This window comes from Petaurus breviceps, unplaced genomic scaffold, assembly GCF_028583685.1.
Source record: "Petaurus breviceps papuanus isolate PSGF00001 unplaced genomic scaffold, PetGlider_PUasm1.0 182, whole genome shotgun sequence".
Classification (NCBI taxonomy): Eukaryota; Metazoa; Chordata; class Mammalia; order Diprotodontia; family Petauridae; genus Petaurus; species Petaurus breviceps.
Window position 1 is genome coordinate 6052005 of NW_027185786.1, and position 20766 is coordinate 6072770.

Genomic DNA, 20766 nt, shown 5'->3' on the forward strand with positions numbered 1-20766 from the left:
GCAATATAAAGCATTTAACTGCCATGGCAACAGTCTTCTTGCACTTCCAGATCATTTGATCTAATTTATTAGCCCTGGTGAGACTTCATCTGTGTTCTGAGTGACAAGTAAAGTTTCAGGCACAGCTTCTCTTTCCTCTTTAGGTCAGGAGAGGAAAGACCATCATAGAAAATCAGCAGTTCTTTGGAATGATCCTCACCTCCTCTCCTGTCATATCTTGGTCTCTCACCGACATCTCTCTGTGAAAAAATGAAGCTCGAATCTCCTCTCCTGACTCCTCCTGACTCAGCCACTGCTTGTGATCCAGAAAGTGAATTTGAAGACACCTACATCTATCAGATCCAGTCTTCTTTTAGCAAATTAGCATTCATCCTTCCTAGGGAAGAGGTGGGGATCTTTTTAAATTAAAAAAAATTTTTTTTCACTCTAGAGGCAGCTAGGTGGTGTAGTGACTAGAGCACTGGCCTGGGAGTCAGGAAGACCTGAGTTCAAATTCCGCCTCAGACACTTGATACACCTACTAGCTGTGAGACCTTGGGCAAGTCACAAGCCCAATTGCCTTGCTCCCCCCCCTGCCAAAATTCACTCATTTCAAATTCATTTAATTTTCAGGTGCAACAGCTCCAAAAGGCACACTAAAAATGTTACAAACAAGCCAAGCAGACTAATATATCTAATACATCATGGAACTTAGGGAAGAGTGGAAAAAAACACAGGCCCTTACAATCCCATTAGGAAGCTCACAGTTTCATACCAGAGAATTAAGTTAATAGTAATACTGCTGGGATTTAATTTCATTTGTGCTACAAGTATCTAAAACATTCAAGTACTCTATAAAAAAGATTTCTAGGGACCCTCATTAGGTAGACTCACAGAATCCCAAGTGCTGGAAAGGATGTCAGAACAGAAATTCCTCTACATCACCCCCTGACAAGGTCATCCAGCTTGGAGACCTCCAGTAATGGAGAACCCTTTACCCCCAAGGCAGTCCATTCCACTTTTGGCCAGTTCTCTAAGGAACTTTTCCTGAAATCCAGTTGAAACCTGCCTCCATAATTTCAACCCACTGTTCATACCTGCCTTCTGGGGCCAAGGAAAGCAAAACTCTTCCACACCTGAAAATAACTATTCCATTCCCTTTCAGTCTTCTTTTCTCCACGCTAAGCATTCCATTCATGGCCTCTAATTCTTTCCCCATAGCTCCCAAGTGTTCCTCTGGATGCAATCCTGTTTGTCAATGTCCTTCCTAACTATGGTGCCCAGAACTCAACACAACATTACAGACATAGTCTGATCAGAGTGAAATACAATGAATGGAACCATGGCTCCCCATGTCCTTGCTTTGGACACTTAAATGGGTCTGTGATCTCATCAGTGTAGGTGTTCCCTCTCAGTACAGGACAGCCCGTTCACAGTCTCATTCTGTGCCATGTCCTCCTTCCCAAGAGGCTGGCTAGAGGGTGGGAGAGGGGCTTCCACTCTATCTCTTCACATTGCATAGATACAGAAAGAGAAAGCGGGCTGTCCATTTGTTATAGCTTTTCTGGCCCACTTCCTTTTCTGGTCCTCAATCTACCTTCCTGATGATATCCTTGATATTGCTTCTCTCATTAAACTCTTCCCTTATAAAACAGCACACTGCAGACTGCCCATATTTACCATTGCCACCTCTGAGTGAATTAGAACTTTAAGTATTTTGAAACTGGTATCTATACCTTGGAGCCATACAGCATGACAAGGAAAAAATTTTTGGTATTAAAAAGAGAGGCCTTTGTTTCAGGAAGGAATCTGATATCTGAGACTTTTTGCTGATGTGATGTATATCTGTTGTGACAATGTAGGGGACATTTCTTTCTTTTTTTGTAAAAACTGAAACAATGGGACAGAATTTAAGTTTAAACTTCACATTTTCCCTTATTTCAAAAACTCCTCTGAGAGGGCTTTAAAAAGTTCATATATTGTAACTGATGTGTCAGGATTAGGGTTAAGAGAATGAATAAAAGGTGAAACCTTTCTCCTACCAGTGACTGGGACAGATTTATGCTATGTAAGTGGAAAATTCAATAACAACCCAATAGCTTGAGCAATGATAATTTCCTTTTTAAAAACTATACAAAGTGCATGTTTGCTTGAATCTAAAGAGTTCTGGGGAACAAGGTTTTTTAATTGTACTGACAGAAAGGTGATCTTCTCTCTGTAAGTTAGAGGCAAATAAAGGCTGTTCCAATGTACAAAGTATTCAGCTGATAAATTAAAATACTCATCAGTCAAGGCTGGGTTTTTTAGGCTGTTAGGCCATATCCAATTTTCCCCATTTGAAATTTTCTCTCCAGTTTTGGAGTAACAGCTGCCAAACTGATATTGCCCCGTGATAAGGACTTTTTTCTCAGGTATATACAAAGATTCAAGGCACAGGCAAGAGGCAGAGGAAGGAGGAGGGGCAGAAAAGGGGGGTGCTACTTTTTGCCCTGATTTTTTTGTGGTTTATCCTCTTCGATTTCCATGGAGCCAGCTAAACACTGAACCCTTAATTAAAACAAGTCAAAGCCTACAGCTAGGATCATAAGTCTTAACAAGGGATACCAATACAGTTGCCCAATGGTAGAATAAAGGAAATGTTGGGCTGAAGTCTATGGCCACGTAAGCCTCCCAGAAATGCCAGGAGGAGGTACTGAGCACTTGGCTAATAATACTTAGAAGGCACATCCTCACAAGCCCAGCTAGCTTATACCTGTAGTCACATTTCATAGATCAGTTCAAACATATGCTTCTTATCTATGCTTCTGGACTTATCCCAATATTCTAGGTTATCTACAACACTCTCCATTTGTCTGTACCCAGCACTTTTTCACCCAAAAACTCAGCACTTTATAGCTAGTCCCAGACTAGATCATGCTTCACTAGACTCCCAAACTCTCAGTGAGTCAGAACCCATGGTAAGTGAGCATCTGGGAGCCACAGGATCATGGGAACCAGAGACAATCCGGAGTGTTGCCAAATACAGAGAGAGAACATCATTACTGTTTTTGACTCCTGCCTCTAATTAGAGTCGGGTGTTGGGCCCACTCCATTCCCATGCATAAACCTTGGCTTTTTATAGCCCAACTTGTGTTCTATGCTAAACATGTAGAGGAAATGCATTTTCAGCTACAAACATTTGCTCTTCTGAAACTGCTGCCCTCATTCATTAGCAAGAAATGAAGAACAGGATGTTTTATTCCCCTGTTCTGCTTTTACTGTATTGCTTAAATCTGTTTAGAGAGACAAAAAGTAAACAAAAACAGTGCTTTTGCGGGCCCATTTTGAACACCAAAGTGTTTCCTAAAGTGAAGATGCTAAAAGCTTGTAGAGAATTAATTTTATTGCATTAGAATAATTTCTGCTTAATAAATTGTATTATTCATGAAGATTTTTCCTCTGAAAAGCTATCCCCATGCTCTGCATGTTCATAGCCAGGGACAGATGTTACTTTTTTCAATGACACAACATGTGAGTCTGGACACCCCAGCAAGCTCCAAGTGCAATCAAACTTCTCTCAGTCCTGGACCTTTCCCAAGCACAGCTGCACCTGTAAGACCTCAGAGTTCAATTCAAACATGTGCCACTGAGCCCTCAGAGAGTTGGCTTCTGGGCTTATTTCAAAGTTCAATGTTATTTAAAGCACTCTCAGTTGGTATCCACCCAAAAACCTGGAGCACGGCAGTGAGACCCAGCCTAGGCCATGCTTCTCATCCCATGCTGCCACCTACCTATGCCACTTTACCATATCTCTGATACTGCCCCACCTCTGGAAGCAGAGCTCAAGAAACCATGCCCCCAGTTCCCAAGGTCACTCATGCAGCTTGAGATTCCCACCCTGGCGGACTCCAGCCAGATCATACTTCACAACCCATCCAGCCATGGTGCTCTATCTGGAAACTTCTACTCTATCTGCATGCCACATATCCTCCAGAAATCATGCCCAGTCCTTCGGGCAGGCAATCTACTCCATTTTGGAACTCCCGCCCTGATGCTGAATTGTTTTGATTGGGCCATTTTGCCAACTCATCTGACTTGTTGACCCTTCCTCTCCTCCTCTTCATTACCCCCTGGGCTTTCCCCTCCCGCTCTAGGTACAAGAATCAAATCACTGCTTCTGAAAAGGATCTGTCAGTCAGCGGTCCTATGGATCAACTCACCATCCCTGTGTCACACCCCTCAAAGTCATCTACAAGCATTTCCTTGGTAGCTAACATGTGCCAGTGTGCTAGGTGGTGGGACTAGAAATGAAGAGAATGAAACAATCTCTATTCTCCAGCAGTTTATAATCTATTAGGGAGACAACATGTACGTGTATAAGTATATATAGAATAAGTACAAGGTAGTTAAAGAGGGCGCTGCCCCCTGAGTTAGTCAGAAAAGGCTTCATTCAGGTAGAGGTTATAAGTGAGCTGCATCTTAGAGGAAGAGAGTGGTTTTATGAGGCAGGGGTGATGAAAGGGTGCAGCCAAGACAAGGTGGACAGCCAGCAGCAAGGGAGTGAACAGAGAACACAGAGTGTAGGGAGGACAGGATCACAGCATCTGAGATTCAGCAACAGATGGAAACATAGCAACTCTCAAATCCAACCCCTTCACATTACAGATGAAGAAACAGCTAGAGAGGTTAGGTAACCTGGCATTTTTAGGAACCTTTGGCCTGGATCACATAGCTAATAAGTGTCTGAGGTGGACCTTAAACCCAGCTCTGCCTAACTCTAAGTCTTGGGCCCTATTCAAGTTGTAGGTTGGGGCTAGGTTGTGAAAGGCATTCAGAGTCAAGCAGGGGTCTTTATATCTTATCCTAGAAGCATTAGAGAGTCATGGGAGCTTACTGAATAAGGGGTGTTAAGGTCAGATTTGTGCTTAAAGAAAAACACTTTGTATGAACAGGCAGTTTTCAGACAAAAAAAAATCAAAGCTATCTATAGTCATAATAAAAAAATACTCTAGGGGTGGCTAGGTGGTGCAGTGAATAGAGCACCGGCCTTGGAGTCAGGAGGACCTGAATTCAAATCCAGCCTCAGACAGTTAACACAAAAACTAGCTGTGTGACCTTGGGCAAGTCACTTAACCCCAACTGCCCTCCAAAAAGCAACAAAAAAAAAAAAACTCCCCCCGCAAAATTACTCTAAATCACTATTGATTAGAGAAATGCAAATTAAAACAACTCTAAGGTACCACCTCACACTTATTCGATTGGCTAATATAATAAAAACCAAAAATGATAAATATTGGAGGGGATGTGGGAAAACTGGGACACTAATGCTTTGTTGGTGGAGCTGTGAACTGATTTAACCATTCTGGAGAACAATGTGGAACTATGCCCAAAGGGTTATAAAACTGTACATAGCCTTTGATTCAGCAATACCACTGCTAGATCTGTATCCCAAAGAGATTTTTTTAAAAAGGGGGGTGGGGGGTGGAGGGGACCCATTTGTACAAAAATATTTATAGCTGCTCTTTTTGTGGTGGCTAAGAATTGGAAATCAAAGAGATGCTCAGCAACTGGGGAATGGCTGAACAACCTGTGATATATGATTGTGATAGAATATTATTATGCTTCATAAAACAAGTAAGATGATTTCAGAAAAACTCAGAAAGACTTACATGAACTGATGCAAAATGAAGTGAGCAGAACCATGAGAACACAGTAACATCAATATTATACAATGAAGAACTTTGAATGACTTGGCTATTCTCAGCAATACAAAGATCCAAGACAATCCCAAAAGACTCATGATGAAACATGCTACCTGTCTCTAGAGAAAGAACCGATACTGTCTGAACAGACCAAAGCCTATTTTTCTTTCCTTCTTTCATTCTTCCTTTCTTATATAAAACTACTTCTATGGAAGCGTTTTGCATGACTGCACATGTATAACTGTAATGAGAATGGGAATTTGAAGATCTTCCCTGCCCCTTAACAGACCTAGGGGGAGTCTGAAGACCTCCCCTGCTTCGAAAGTAAACTCTGCCCCCTAATAGGCTGAATGTAATCACATGGAGCCTGTGATGGAGGAAATTTGCTGAAGGGAAGCAGAGCCCACAGGAAGCTTCCCTGCTGTGAAGATAAACTCTATCCCCTAATAGGCTGAATGTAGTCACATGGAGCCTGTGGTGAGAAGGGTTTGCGCAGCAGAGCCCACAGAAAGCTGGTAGTCAGAGCTAGCGAGACTGTGGGGGAGAGAGGACGCTCAGGCAAGGAGATAGAGAGGTTTGTGAGTAAATATTGATCTTGTATTGGTTTATGGGAAGGCTGATGGATGCTGTGGCTCTCAGCATTATTAAGGCTTCTGAATATCTTCAGTACTATGATCAAATTTGGGGACTGGGTTTTCTGCTGTCTAAATAAATGCTTCTGTTCTATCCTCTATCTAGAGACATCGGTATATTTTGCGATCGAACATCATGCAATACTTATAGTTACAGTCTTTATCGTGATCGTGGGCATTGTAAATATTGCATCGGCACTACAATAACCTCTATCAGATTGCTTACTGTCTCAGGAAACAGGGAGGGGAGGGATAGAATTTGGAACTCAAAACTTTTTTTAAAAAAAGTTTAAAATTGTTTTAACATGTAACTGGAGGAGAAAAATATTATTTAAAAAACAAAAACAAAAGAAATTATCTTGGTAGCTGAACAGAGAATGGAGTAGAAAGAATCATGAAACAAAGATGACTGATTAGGAAGCCACTGTAATAGTTCAGGCCAGGAATGACGAACTAAGATTGTAGGGATGTGAGCAGAAAGAAGGGGGCAGATGCAAAAGGTGTTGTGGAAGTAGGAACAATAAGATTTGGCAACTGACTGGCTGTGTGAGACAAGGGAGAGTGAGGGGTGGAAAATAATGCCAATGTCACATACCTGCAAGATCAGAAGAATGATGGGGTCTGGAAGAAAGAGAGAAGCTTGAAAGAGGGCTGAGTTTTGGGGGAAAGATGATGAGTTCTGTTTTGGCCATAATGGGTTTAGGATGTCTCTTGGCATCCAGCTTGAAATGTTTATTAGGCAGCTGGTGATGCAAAACGAGACTGTGTTTTGCCTTTTACAGTCAGTCCATCATACCTTGCCCTTCCTCCTACCTTACACTTCATCCTCCCCTCACATACTCTTTGATCCAGTGGCAGACGCCTCCTTGCTGTTGTTTGAATAAGACACTCCTGGGCATTTTCTCTGGCTGTCCCCTAGGCCTGAAATGTTCTCCATTCTCATCTCCACCTCTTGGGTTCCCTGGTTTCCTTCAAATCCCAGTTAAAATCTCACCTGCAGGAAGCCATCTGTCTTCATTCTAGTTCCTTTCCTCTGTGGATCATGCCCAGCTTATCCTGTAAACAGCCCGTACATAGCTGTCTGTGTGTCGTCTACAGCATCAGACTGTGACACCGTCCTTGAGAGCGAGGACTGTGACACCGTCCTTGAGAGCGAGGACTGTGACACCGTCCTTGAGAGCGAGGACTGATTTTCGCCTTTTTTTGTATCCCCAGGGTAACACAGAAGCTGGCACATAGTAGGTGCTTGATACCTGCTGCCTGACTGAAGCTCAAGAGAAAAACTAGAGCTGTATGCATCTGTAACTACAGGTAGACGCACACACATCTATACGTACACATATATAAACACGAGTGTACATGTATGCACATATGCACCGATAAACAGATTGGAACAACACCTCCTCTTACAGACACCTGGTCATCATAGTGGTCATCTCTATAGAAGCAGTGATGGCTCAAATCTTCTCACCTTTGACATTTCTATACAGCCATCATACAGTAAGGAAACCAAAGGCAAGGACTACTGTTAATGAGACTGCACCACTGAAACAAACTGAACGCAGACTACTATTCTATCAGACTGACACCACAGCTACAATACTTAAGTTCTACCTGCAACCTGACAAGTCTCTAAAGTGCCTATACCCCAAGCAAACACCACAAAAATGGGGACTAATTCTTCCCTGAAAGGAGATGACATTTTCATCTAAGCACCTGAATTATTACCCATTGTACCTAGAGTTTGCAAGTCAGAGAACTAGGTGGCATAAGAACTGAAAATCATTTTTTCTTCACCTCATCTATTAAGACAAGAGGGATTTCTGATTTGCCTGAAACCATCAAATACACCATTGATGCCTAACTCTTTGCAAGGTGTGGCCTCAGGTCTCTCAGATGGTATTGTGGCTACCTCCTTCTTTGAAGGAAGCAGAACTCTGAACTGAAAGCTAAACAGAAGGAGAAGAGACTGTCCATTTCTTTTGAAGAAATGTTATTCATATTTGCAGGCAGAAATTAATCTCATGTTCATGAAAACCGAAGGGGAGAAAAACATTAAGAATCTTGAAAACAACGTATCTGGCATTATTTCTCAATAAATCTTTGTTCTCCCTGGCTTCTCATGAGGTTGCCCTCAGATCTTTGCAGTCAAGAGAAAGGGGAGTCTAATGAATACCTACTTTAGATGAGCAAGCACTAACTGAACTGTTTACTTTGTGCTCAGCGTTGTGCCAGGTAATGAAAGCCAGGCACCTTCTCTGAGCCAGAGGAGAACCAGAAATCCCCCTCAGCTTCTCTTCCCATCTTCTATTTGCCAATATTTCAGGCTCCCAGCATCATGATGGTGATTCCCACAGAATGACGCAGCAGCTAAAGAGAATCCAGGGAACTCTCACAAAGATCCTTGCTTCCTTCACCTTCCAAGAATTCAGGGGCATCACGTGAAATTCAAACCCAGGTACTCACCCTGAGCCTGTTGGGAGTGCCAATGGTGCAGAGGGGACCTGTGGCTTTTCTTTCTCATTATGCTTGAAAAAGGATTTGGCTTCTTTTGACGCTACATCCACTTCCTTAGTCACCCTGTTTTGCAGAAAGAAAACAAACATAAGCCAAAGGTTACAATATGGATAACACTGGAGGAAACAGCACCTCCAAATGGGAAAAGATGAAGTAGAAAAAAAGTCCAGAAATGTTAGAAATGGAGCCTCAAAAATCATTTTTTTTCCATTCAAATTCCACATTTTACAGATGAGAAAACTGAGATCCAAATAGTGAAAAAATTTGATCAAGTCTATACAGTATCCAGACCTTGGCAGAACCAGAACTAAAACCCAGGTTTCCTGACTCTGCCTTATTTTTTTCTTGCTACATAATATTGCATCTTTAGAATAAAAAAGATTTTCCATTCGATTTCAAATTCTCCCAAGGAAACTTAGGCTTACATGTTCAAATATAAGATACTTCTGGTTTCATAAAGCTAAAGTGGCTTATAAGTGATGCCACCAAAAAATATCCCAGGCATTTAATGTAAATTCCATCCATATTTGTAGCCAAAACACAAGAGACATTTAGCAAGTTAAAAAAAAAAATACAACTATTTCTTTTGCTTAAACATCAATTTCAAATCTCCCTAGTTCTCCACCACTCACTGCATCATCAGCCTGCCACACATTTTGCATCTGATGTTCTGCCTGGTGCCACCTCCATGGAACAGGATGCCCCTCTCATCACCAAGATGCCCTCTCAAGCCTTGACACCAGCTCCCTCTGCCTGGAGGGCTGGATGGCAAAGTACGAAACTCCTCTCTATAACCCTCCTTTACTGAGGCAGAACCTGGCCTTCCAGCTCTGCCTGGCTTTGACCCTATGGAACAAGATGCTCCTGTGCCCTTCTGTCTCCTTCCACGTGTTGTCTTCTATGAGACTGTAAGCTCCTTGAGGGCAGCAACTACCTTTCTTTTTCTTATTAGTATCCCATCAGCACAGTGCCTGGCACAGCAGGCACTTAATAAATGGTTACTGAATGGAGCTGACACCCAATCTCGTTTGTATCTATACCCAACAAGAATCTTCTGCTTCAGTTGTCCTATACATTCGGAAACCCCTCTTACAATGGGTCTTTGCTCATGCTGCTCCCTTCAAATGGAATGCATTCTGCTAACTCTTCTTTTTTTCCTTTTAAATTTATTTACTTTCAGTTTACAATATTCGGTGCCACAAGTTTTTGAGTTCCAGACTTCCTCCCCCACTCCTACTCCTCCCCCCATGGCAGCATGCAATCTGATATAGGTTCTACATATACCTTCACAAGTCAAGTTATAAAGTAGAATTGTAACCAATGGAATGAACAACGAGAAAGAAGAAACAAAACAAAAAAGAGAAAGAGCCAAGTAGTTTGCTTCAATCTGCATTCAGACTCTGTAATTCTTTCTCTGAATGTGGATATCCCTTACCATCATGAGTCTTTTGGAGTTGTCTTATACCCTTGCATTGCTAAGAGCCAAGTCTATCAGAGTTTCTGCTAACTCTTCTTTACCTACACAACCTTGGTTTACCCTTCAAGGACTAATTTAGGTCCTATCTTCTCCATTAAACTTTTCTGCCTATATTTTTCAAAACACAATGATCTGTCCCTTCTCTGAGCTTTTTATAGTATTTGCTGCCTTTACCACACAATTTAGTATCTAAATATATATTGCATTGTATTTTTTCTGTAAACGTTTTATGGATATGTCTTTTGTTTCTACAAGCAAACAACAAAATGCCTGAAAAGTTGAAGTTACATTGTATACTTCTTATATATACACTAGGTATATCACAGATATTCAATATATAATTGCTGGGTTACACACAGAGCAAGGTAAAGAAAAAAAACCATTTCTTTCTCTTGACAAGAAGTCCTCAAAATTGTAGGAAACAAACATCTGTTTAAGATGATGGTGTGGAAGGTTGTACGGGGAAGCCAGCTCTCTCTATATATACAATAACAAAAATCTAAAACAGGCACCAGATTGAGTAAAGATCAAGAAATCTAAAGAAAATGTCATTCTCTCATTTCCCCTCATATAACCAGGACAACATTAAAAACAGTCTGAAGCCTGTGTGAACCCCTCCACCTGGAAAGCCAGTGCAAACACTGGTAAACAATAATTACAACAATAATTACAACAATAATGTTTTTAAAATTTATAATAATAGCACTAAATTTATAGCATTAAATTTAAATAGCACTAAAATTTATTTTAAAAATAGCACTAAAAGGTTTGTAAAGTAAAATTATCTCCTTTGATCCTTACAATAAGAAGGCAGGTACTATTATCATCATCTCCATTTTATAGCTGAGGACACTGAGGCAGACAAAATTTAAGTGACACGTCCTGGGTCACACAGTCAGTAAGTGTCCAACATCAGGCTTAAACTACAGTTTTCCTAACTGTAGGCCCAGTGCTCCATTCACTGCGCCACAAACCAGACCACTGACTCTCCAGGGGATTACAGCAACCTGTAGCAATCTCTTCCCAAGGGGCAAGAAACCCTGACAGCAAAGTTCCAAGGGAGTCATATCTGCTGCACTGACTCACGCTGGGCTTGCGGTTCACCCAGACCCTCAAGTTAAACCCCCAGAGGAGTCTGTTTATGATAAAAAGTCAACACTCATGCCTTTTCTGAATCCAGTTTTGTTCAGTGCGAACTTTAAAAAACTTCTACAGAGCCAGTGTTTTGTGGAATAGATCTGTTTATTTAAATAGCTCATTCCCCTACTCCCACTGCTACATTGCAAGAGCACCCCGAAGTCTAAGCCCCAAAAAGCTGTTCACCCTGCTGTCTACACACCTGGCATCAGTTTAGTGGAGCCCTCTATCCATTGAAGGGAGGCCCCATTCCTCTCTATCAAGTAAAATCCTTTGCCTTTGTGATAAAGACTTTCTTCTCTGCTTAGAGGCTGTTTTCCACATATTCCTTCTGTACTTACCTCTATCTTCCTGATTACTAAGGTTACAGAATCAAAATCTGAAAATACTGGCAGAGTGTATACCAGGAGACCACACACAAAGCAAGAGAATGATCACAGCTCATGGTGAGTGAGGGTAAGGATCCGAGACCAGGAGACCATCCCTCGGCCTCTTTCCCCTCCACCCACGACCCTGAATCTGCTCTCACAGCAAAAAATGTTAAAGCTGTGGAAGCTGTCCTTCATTTAATATCTTTCTCTCCCACTCCTTTCATCTCTCATTCAAAGAGTTCAGGACTCCAACCGCAGACCTCATGTGGGGACCTTACATACATTGATGTCATCTCACATGCTCGAGGCTCCCAGTTGCCCAACCTTCTCTGTTCCCAATGCCTGAATCTCCACTCTGCTTCAGCCACACAGGGATTTTCCTAGGCTTTATCTCATCATCATCCACAGTGTGATGGAGACCTCTGATACCTCTACTTGACAATAATAACCCATCCTTCCATTTCTCCCCGTGCCTCACTTCTCCTAGACCTGTTTTTTGCCCCCATTTCGATCTCCAGTCACACCACCCAGTGGTGAAGTCTCAGGCTCTTAGACCCTGACCCCTTCTCTGGCCTCATTTCTTCCCTACCCAATCCTGACTTAACAGTCTGACAGTTAAAACTATATGCTGTCCTCAGCTCTCAAGTTGCCTACCCCTTTGTCCTACTACCACTTAGGCTTCCTAAATATTTGCTTTCTCTGTCCCTACAAATGAGCTACTGAAGGGAGCTGAAGAAGTCATAGAACCATGCTGACCACTAGGCTAGCTAGTCTCAACACACCTGCAGCCTATCCCTCTCAACTGTGGCTTTGCCAAGGCTCTTTCCTGGGTACTCTTCTCTCTACATATCATCTCTTGGGGGATTTTATCATCTCCCGTTGCTTTTATTATCATCTGTACAGAATTGACTTTCAGAGCTTTACAAGGTGTCCTAAAAGTCTTAGTGCAGCTTTGAGTTATTAAAGTTTAAATTATTAAAGCTATTCAAGTTACAAGTTAAAATTGCACAGAGGCTTTTGGGACACAGATGCAGTCCTAGTCTCCAAGGGGATGTCTCCCAAGCACCTCAAACTGCTGTCCAAAACAATGCTAATTATCTCTCCCCCGCCAAGTTCACTTCTCCAAATGTTTTGATTTCAGTTGAGGGTGTCATAACTCCAGCCACCTAGACTCACAAACTTGGAGTCATCCTCGCCTCTCCCCTTCTCCTCACTCCCTACGTCCAGTCAGTGGCCAAGTGCAGTCAATTCTACCTCCACAACGTCTCCACATCCAATGCTTTCTCTCTCCATATGACCACCACTCCAATTCAGGACAACTCATCACCTCTACCCTGGACTTCTCAGCAGCCTCCTCGTTGGACTCCCTGCTTCCAGTCTCTTCCGTCTCCAATCCAGGCTCCCATTCCTCTCAAAACAGTCTTCCTAGAGCATAAGTTTGATGATGTCACTCCACTGATTATGAACTTTCAAATGTTTTGTGTATATGTATGAATATACTTTGTATATGTCTGTACACACACACATACACACACACACACACACAATCTTCTCCATTACAACATAAACTCTCTGAAGGCAGGGACTGCTTCACTTTTGTTTTTTTGTCCTCAGGGTCTATCATATGGTGACTTCTGCTTCACGGATCTTATAGAATGAAGACTCAGAAATGGCCAACAGGTAAAGACTGACAGACATGGAGCCATATACTAATTCTGTGCATGAATTAGATCTTCAAGTACTACTCAGGACTCCCCCGACCCCAATCTTTTGCCAGATAAACTGGCTCACAATACAACGGCCAGGACTCAGGTTCTTACAGACTGGGGGGCCCTGACAGACTGACTGGTCCCCTACTGCTGGCCCAGACCTTGGCGTTTTCAATCCATCACTGTCTAACTCCAGTCTAGCCCCCTGTCCTAGGCCTGCTTTCAAATACTCTAACCCAAGTGGCCCATGTGCTGTTCCTCAAACGTGGCCTTCCAACCTGTGCCTCCATGCCTGGAATCCCAACTCCCTTCATGAGTGAGGTATCTCGAGGGCTCCCTCCTACAGGAGGAGCCTTTCCTCCTTTTCTTGGTCAGTAGGGTCGTCTCCCTTTTCATAGGATCAGGTTACGTGTTCTACTGCCTTAGCAACATGTGCGTTCCCGGAGGACAGACACTCTTTAGCGGGGTGTCTTGGTTACCCACATGCCATGTACATTTAGGGGGTGGAGTGGGGAGGGTCTAGACCCGTGATTTGGTTGATATAGGAAACACCTGGTGAGGAAACTGACACTAACAATGTAAATTGTTGTGCAATTTGTTAAATAATCCTGCAGCAAGCATTAGTTAAGTACCTGTATGCCAGGCCCATGCTCGAGGCTGGGAACACACAAACCAAAAGGAAATGGCCTCAGCCCTCAGGGGACTCATACTGTATTGAAGAGACATGTGAATAAGTATATACAAAATAAATACAAGGTAAATTAAGGGGGGAGGAGGCACTAGCAGTGGGGAAGGGGGGAGACTAGGAAAAAATTTCACCTACAGCAGAGGGATCATTTGACCTAACACTCCCAATGTCACAGGAATCAGATTAAAATATAATTGGGAAATATTAACAAAATTAGTAAAAATACAACAAAACATTAAAATATTACATTTAAAAACTAAGTCAATATGTGAGATCTTTATGTACATTTAGAGGTTTCTGGCTGAGTTTGGCTCCACTGACCTAGAAGATGGTACTGCAGCTGAGTTTTGAAGGAAATCAGGGATTCTCAGGGGGTTGAGATGAAGATTCCATGCATGATGGGCAGTGAGTGAAAAGGCGTGGCAATGAGAGATGGACATGTAGGGGTAGAAATAAGAAGGCCAGTCTGGCTGGAATGTAGAGTGTATGAAGGGACGAAATATATGATAAGTGAAAAAGGTAAATGCCTGGGTTGTAAAGAGATTTAGTGCCCAACAGAGAAGTTTCCATGTGAGCCTGGAGAGAATGGGGAAATAATGGCATCTACTGGGACGGGGAGTAACACAGTCAGACCTTACTGTCTTTGGGATTTGCCTGGGGTACTCAAAGGCTATGGTCAACAGGTGACACACAGACAGTATGTGTCAGGGTCAGATCTTCCTGACTCTAGCCACAATACTGGACCGCCTCTCCCCTTGGGCATAGCAGGAGTTTAATAAATACCTGTTGAATTAGACCGAGTGTCTAAGAGGAAAAGGGACAAAAATCTTCCAATCACTAAAAGCTCCAGACACTCTGGGTGCCATGTTTCGATCATAATCATTTTTTCCCACTCTCAGCCTGATGACAGCTGTTACAGTCCACTTGAAAAATCACTACCCATCACTGCGTGAACTGCCCATGCTGCCTACAACATGTTTTACCAGAGTCACACAGCTGGTGACAGATATCTGTGTTAGAAGCCACTAATTAATTCGGCCTATGGTGAAGATCCTAGCTTCCATGGGATTCGCTGCCATTCTGTGGCCATCAAAGAAACTCTGTAGCAAGTACATTTCAGGGCTGATTATCTACCACCCTCCCATCATGCCCCTCACACTCTTACACGACTGGTCTGAATCCTGTAACAAGACCTCTGCAATGTGAGCAAGGGACTGATGTGCAAATAGCAAAAAGGCTTTCTGTGCCTCACCTATAAATAAATGAACAAATGAATAAATAAATAAATAAATATGTGCATGTACATACAGACATATGTACACACACATCATAGGACCTGTGGTCTCACTCCTGTGGACACTCTCTAAACAACATTGCTCATCTAACTCCTTGTCCATGCCCTTTCCTAAAGCTTCCATCAAGGGCCTCCCCAAGGTGCTAGATGCCTCCCTCAAGGTCAGCTCACAGGTCACGGACACTAGGGCAGCACTGAAATGGTTGTCTTTGATTCTCTGTTCCTAATGAGCAGTTCATGTTCTTTTCTGATCATGCACTTCCTGAATATGTTCCTTGACCATGGAAACCCAGGAAATAATTATAAAACCAACTGAAAACTAGAAAAAAAGAACACCTCTTTATTTGAATTAATAATAAAGTAACTAATTGCTCAACTGTTTAGCACCTCACAGCGCTTTGTATACAGCAGACTTTCAATGAATGTTTTTTCGAGTAACTTCATGACTGTAACAGTTTGTTCCTGGGATCTCAATTTTCTTTCTTTTTAAAAATTCGTGTTGATTTTCTGTTGTTTTTGCATACCTTGATTTCCCAATATATCCCTTCACCACCCACAAAGTCATCCCTTAAAATCAAGAAGAAAAAGAAGGAAAAAATAATTCAGCAAACCTGGCCAACAACACATCAACCAAGTCTAATAGTATATGCAATGTCTGTACTCACAATTTTCAAAGAACTTCACTGCAATGTATTATATTTAGATCGTGCAGGGAATGTACACAAACTATTCTTTTATTAAATGGATGAGACAAAGACATCAAAGAGTAGAAATGGTTCTAAAGTCAGAATCTGAATCCCATGTTTAAGGGACTAAAATGACCACTTCTAGTATGAATATAATAAACTTGAAATTCAATTCTCCATTAAATGTTAAAACAATCAGATGAAGGACAAAATGTATACTTATTTTTGGAGCATAGTACTAGTTTAGATTTAAGAACAGCGAAAGGACTCATGAAACTTTTTAAAAAATAAATGAAAGGGGGGGGCAGCTAGGTGTTACAGTGAATAGAGCATGGGCCCTAGAGTCAGGAGGACTTGAGTTCAAATCTGGCCTCAGACACTTGACACACTCACTTACTAGCTGTGTGACCTTGGGCAACTCATTTAACCCCAATTGCCCTGCCTTCCCCCCTCCAAAAAATAAAATAAAATAAAACAAATGAAGGGAAAAAAAAAAGAACAAAAGGAAAGAGTCTACATAAAAGCATCAAATGCATGCTCTATTAAAAAAAAGTTTTACTGATATGTTTGCTTTTATATCTTAGTCATTTCTAGAAATAGTGCTTCCTTACTTCTCCAGGCTAGGTAGCTAAGTGGTACAATGGAGAGAATGTTGGGCCTGGAGTCAGGAAAACTCATCTTCCTGAGTTTAAATCTGGCCTCGGACACTTAGTAGCTCTGTGATCTTGGGCAAGTGACTTAACCTGTTTGCCTCATCTTTCAAATGAGCTAGAGAAGGCAATGGCAAACCACCCCGATATCTCTGCCAAGAAAACCTAAATGGGGTCATGAAGAGTTGGACATGACTAATAACGACTGAACATCTCCAAAATGAAACCTCTCTTGTAATAAAGAAAAATCATCAAGTGAAAATCACCTCCCGAATGCCCAGCCAGAGGATGGTCTCTTGTCAGGATTTCATCACACTGCTTCCCTAGACTAAATCCTGCTCTAGTGTTCCCTGTGAGCAGTATTATTTTGTTTTTCTGGGTCAGGTTGGTTTTCTTTGAGTGACCTTTTCCTTTGATATTTTTATAGTCATTGTTTATATTTATTTTTACTTTGATTCTGCTTACTTCACTCTAAATCAGTTCACAGAAGTCTTCTCATGTTTCTCTTAATACCTCATCTTTATCATTTTTTTTTGCCATACAGCATTTCAGTATATTTATATGGAAGTTTTTTTTAGGCTATTTACCAAATGGCAGGCATCCACTTTGCTTCCAGTTCTTTGCTATTCCAAAAAAAGCTAAAAAAAAATACTTTGTTGTAATTTGGAATTGTTTCTCTCTTTGACTTCCTCAGGGGTATACGCCCAACTGTAGGGCCCTTGTTTCCTCCCCTTTCTTATGTAATTACAAACTGAAATCCAGCATAGTAGCTCCACCAACAGCATATTAGTGTATCTCTCTATCTTCTCAATGTCTAACACACTGTTCTCATCTTTTGTCCACTTTGCCGAGTTGCAAAGCAGGAGGTGAAACCTCAGTTGTTTTTTAATTTGCATTTCTTTTAGTGATTTGGAATATATTTTCATACGGTCAACTGCAGCTTTTTAATTTCTTTTTTGCTTTTTGGAAGGGGGGAAGGTAGGGCAATTGGGTTTAAGTGACTTGCCCAAGGTCACACGGCTAAGTGTTAAGTGTCTGAGGCCGTATTTGAACCCTGGTCCTCCTGACTCCAGGGCTGGTGCTCTATTCACTGCACCACCTAGCCACCCCAAGCTTTTAATTCTTTTAAAAAAGGTGGTGGCAGAGTGAATAAAATGATAGATTTGTAGAGAAGATGTCAATTCTGCCCTAGGTAATTCTAGCTGCATGACTCTGGACAAATCATTTAATCTCACTCAAACTTTAGTTTTCTCCTTGGTGAAATCAGGATAATAATAGCACTGATCTCAAAGGACTGTTGTAAGGCTCAAATGAGATAATATATGGAAAACACTTTGCAAACCTCAAAGTGCTTATGCAAATGCCAGCTTTTACAATCATCTTTTAAACTTATCTATTGATTAATAAAAATACTGATTAATTTTTAAAGTTTTCTTCTTCACTACATCACAGCCTCATAACACAGAGATGTACCTTTTGCTTTCTTTTTTATCCCACAGAGTTTGACATGGTTTTAGACAATCAGTAGACTAATAAATGTAGATTGAATTAAAGCATGAATCCATGCATAAACCAGCCAATCAACTAACCTGCACAGCCCTTACAAGTATTTTGATCTGGCCCACGCCAGAACCTGTTTTCTTTACTGTTGGGGTTGCAGTAAGGCCCCTGCTGCCCCAGGGAACCAGCTGTGCGGGGCAAAAAGAGAGGATTTTGGTGCCGATCCATCATCACCAGACTCTACTGATTAACAACTCATGTATTTGTGCAAGTCTCCATCCTCTATTATTTAAAAGCTAAAATTTGACAACTCAGGTTAAATATGTAGACAAAAATTTATTGACAGTTACATTCTACCAAATATAGAACAACATCGATAGGCTCTTTGGAATCTTCATGGGTCTCCAATATCAATGGGCTCCCTTATCTTCCTACATATTTTTTTAGCTCTCTTTCCAAAAAGAGAAAATTCTTCTTCTGACATCCTTTTGCAACACAGTCTTAAAAAATAAGATGTAGCAATTCACCTGAACTGAATATTGGCCTCACTGGGGAAAACTGAAGTAAATTAGAGGCCTCTCTGGCAGAGACCCCACTCTAAATGGAAAGCAGCTCTGTGCTGGCAAGTAAGAAGCTTATGGCATACTGAGAAGTGTCATCCTTTATTTAACCTTCATGTTCTCTTGGATGAGAGCTGTAGGAGCTATAATCGCTTCAACAGGACAAAGAACATGAGGATCTTCAGAACAAGAATGCTATTTATACCATTAGCACAAGTGTCAGTTTCCTGAACGCTTCCTACCCATGTCGACAATGCTGATGGACAAATCCTGCATAACTGAGACGTGTAGAAGACATGGCACTGAATGACCTCAGTCTTGCTCAGTGGTTCTAGCAATCCTTATTAACCACTATTAGACTCCCTGGTGAATTCTCTCAGGTTTCCATTTCCTGATACCCCAAGAAATGTTAGTTATGCCAGCCTAAGAAATATGTCTTTTGCCAACCATACTGTTTTCACTTACTCAGAAAAATCAATTGCTACTTTTCAGATGGGAAAAGGCTCCCATAAACACGACATGAAAAATAAGCTTTTGACCTTGACTTAGCAGGGTTGGAAACACACTGGATAAAACAACACAGGATAAAGCAACACAGAAGCAGCAACTTATGATCTATTTATATATACAGATCAGTGCTTTGTATCTCTGCTGTCCTTTCTCACCAGGCTGCAGGGGCCATTAACTAACCTACCACCCTCTCAATCAAACGAATCTAGAATGAATTTACTTTTTTATTCCAGAATGCCCCTATAGAGGACATTGTCTTGCTAAAACAGATGTAACTCTTCCTATAAAATGTCTTTGAAGCAAAAGAAAGGAGCAATTTGTCAGCATCAGAATCCTCTTTCTTTGTCATGCAGAGCTGGTTTCCAACTTTGCCACTACATCCCAAGGGGGGCAGGGGCCTTACCATACCCCCAGTGGTAAAGAAAACAGATCTGGTGTGGACCGGATGAAAATACTCATAAAGGGTCCATAGGTTAGTTGATTGGTTGATTCATGCTTGCATGCACTCGTTCAATATACATTTATTAATCATCTACTGGTTATCTAAAATCTTATTAGACTCCATGGGTAAAAAAGAAAATAAAAGGTACATCTCTGTGTTTAAGTTTATAATTAATTAGTCAAGAAGAAAACTTTTTTTAATAATTTTTTTAGTTCACCAATTAATGTTTTGTTTTTGAAGCCATAGTTTTTTAAAAAGGAAACTAAAGTAAGATACAACAGGGAAAAAAGATACAATGGTGGAGAATTTTGGGGAAAATGTCATATCAAATAAAACACAAACTTTTCAAGAAAGAACACACGTTTAATTTAGCAGCACAAAATTACTGGAAACAAAGCATACCTTATGACTGAATAAAAATGAAATGGCTAAATAAAATGTGGTAAAAGATATGAATGTAACAGACCTACATTTCAAGAAACAAGGACTATGAAAAACACAGAAACACACAGAAAGACTTATGTGAACTGACACGACTACCCACAAGGCAAGGACAAAAACTCAAGGCCGAATGTTCTGTAACTAAAATGAGGAAGCTCTGTTGGGCAGAAAAGAGGAGGCCTGCTTCCTCTCTGCCTTCTTTGGAAGGCAGGGAACTATAAATGTGGAACACTGAATGCATGTGTTAGTTTGCTCTTTCCCATTAGATTGTGAGCTCCTTGAGGGCAGAGACAATCTTGTGCTTTTTTTGTATCTCTAGTCTTTAGCACAGTATCTGGCACTTAGCAGGCAATTAATAAATGCTGACTGACTGACAATGCATATACTGTCATCCTTTGTTGATGTAATGGTTAGTTTTGTTGAACTGCATGCTCACTCTCTCTGTACACACACACACACACACACACACACACACACACACACACACACACA

At 41.3% G+C, this 20766-nt stretch overlaps 1 protein-coding gene across 3 annotated transcripts in view; it reads right to left on the reverse strand.

The window, feature by feature from the left end:
- Window positions 1-20766, reverse strand: part of CFDP1 (craniofacial development protein 1) — a 148210-nt gene that overhangs the window by 99837 nt on the left and 27607 nt on the right. For 2 of the 3 annotated variants that reach the window (XM_069087683.1, XM_069087681.1), the window contains exon 5: window positions 8759-8872. The exons of the other annotated variant lie outside the window; for it this stretch is intronic. In XM_069087683.1, the coding sequence (XP_068943784.1) occupies window positions 8759-8872 (114 nt within the window). The remainder of the gene's footprint in view (window positions 1-8758; window positions 8873-20766) is intronic. 3 annotated transcript variants of the gene reach the window in all.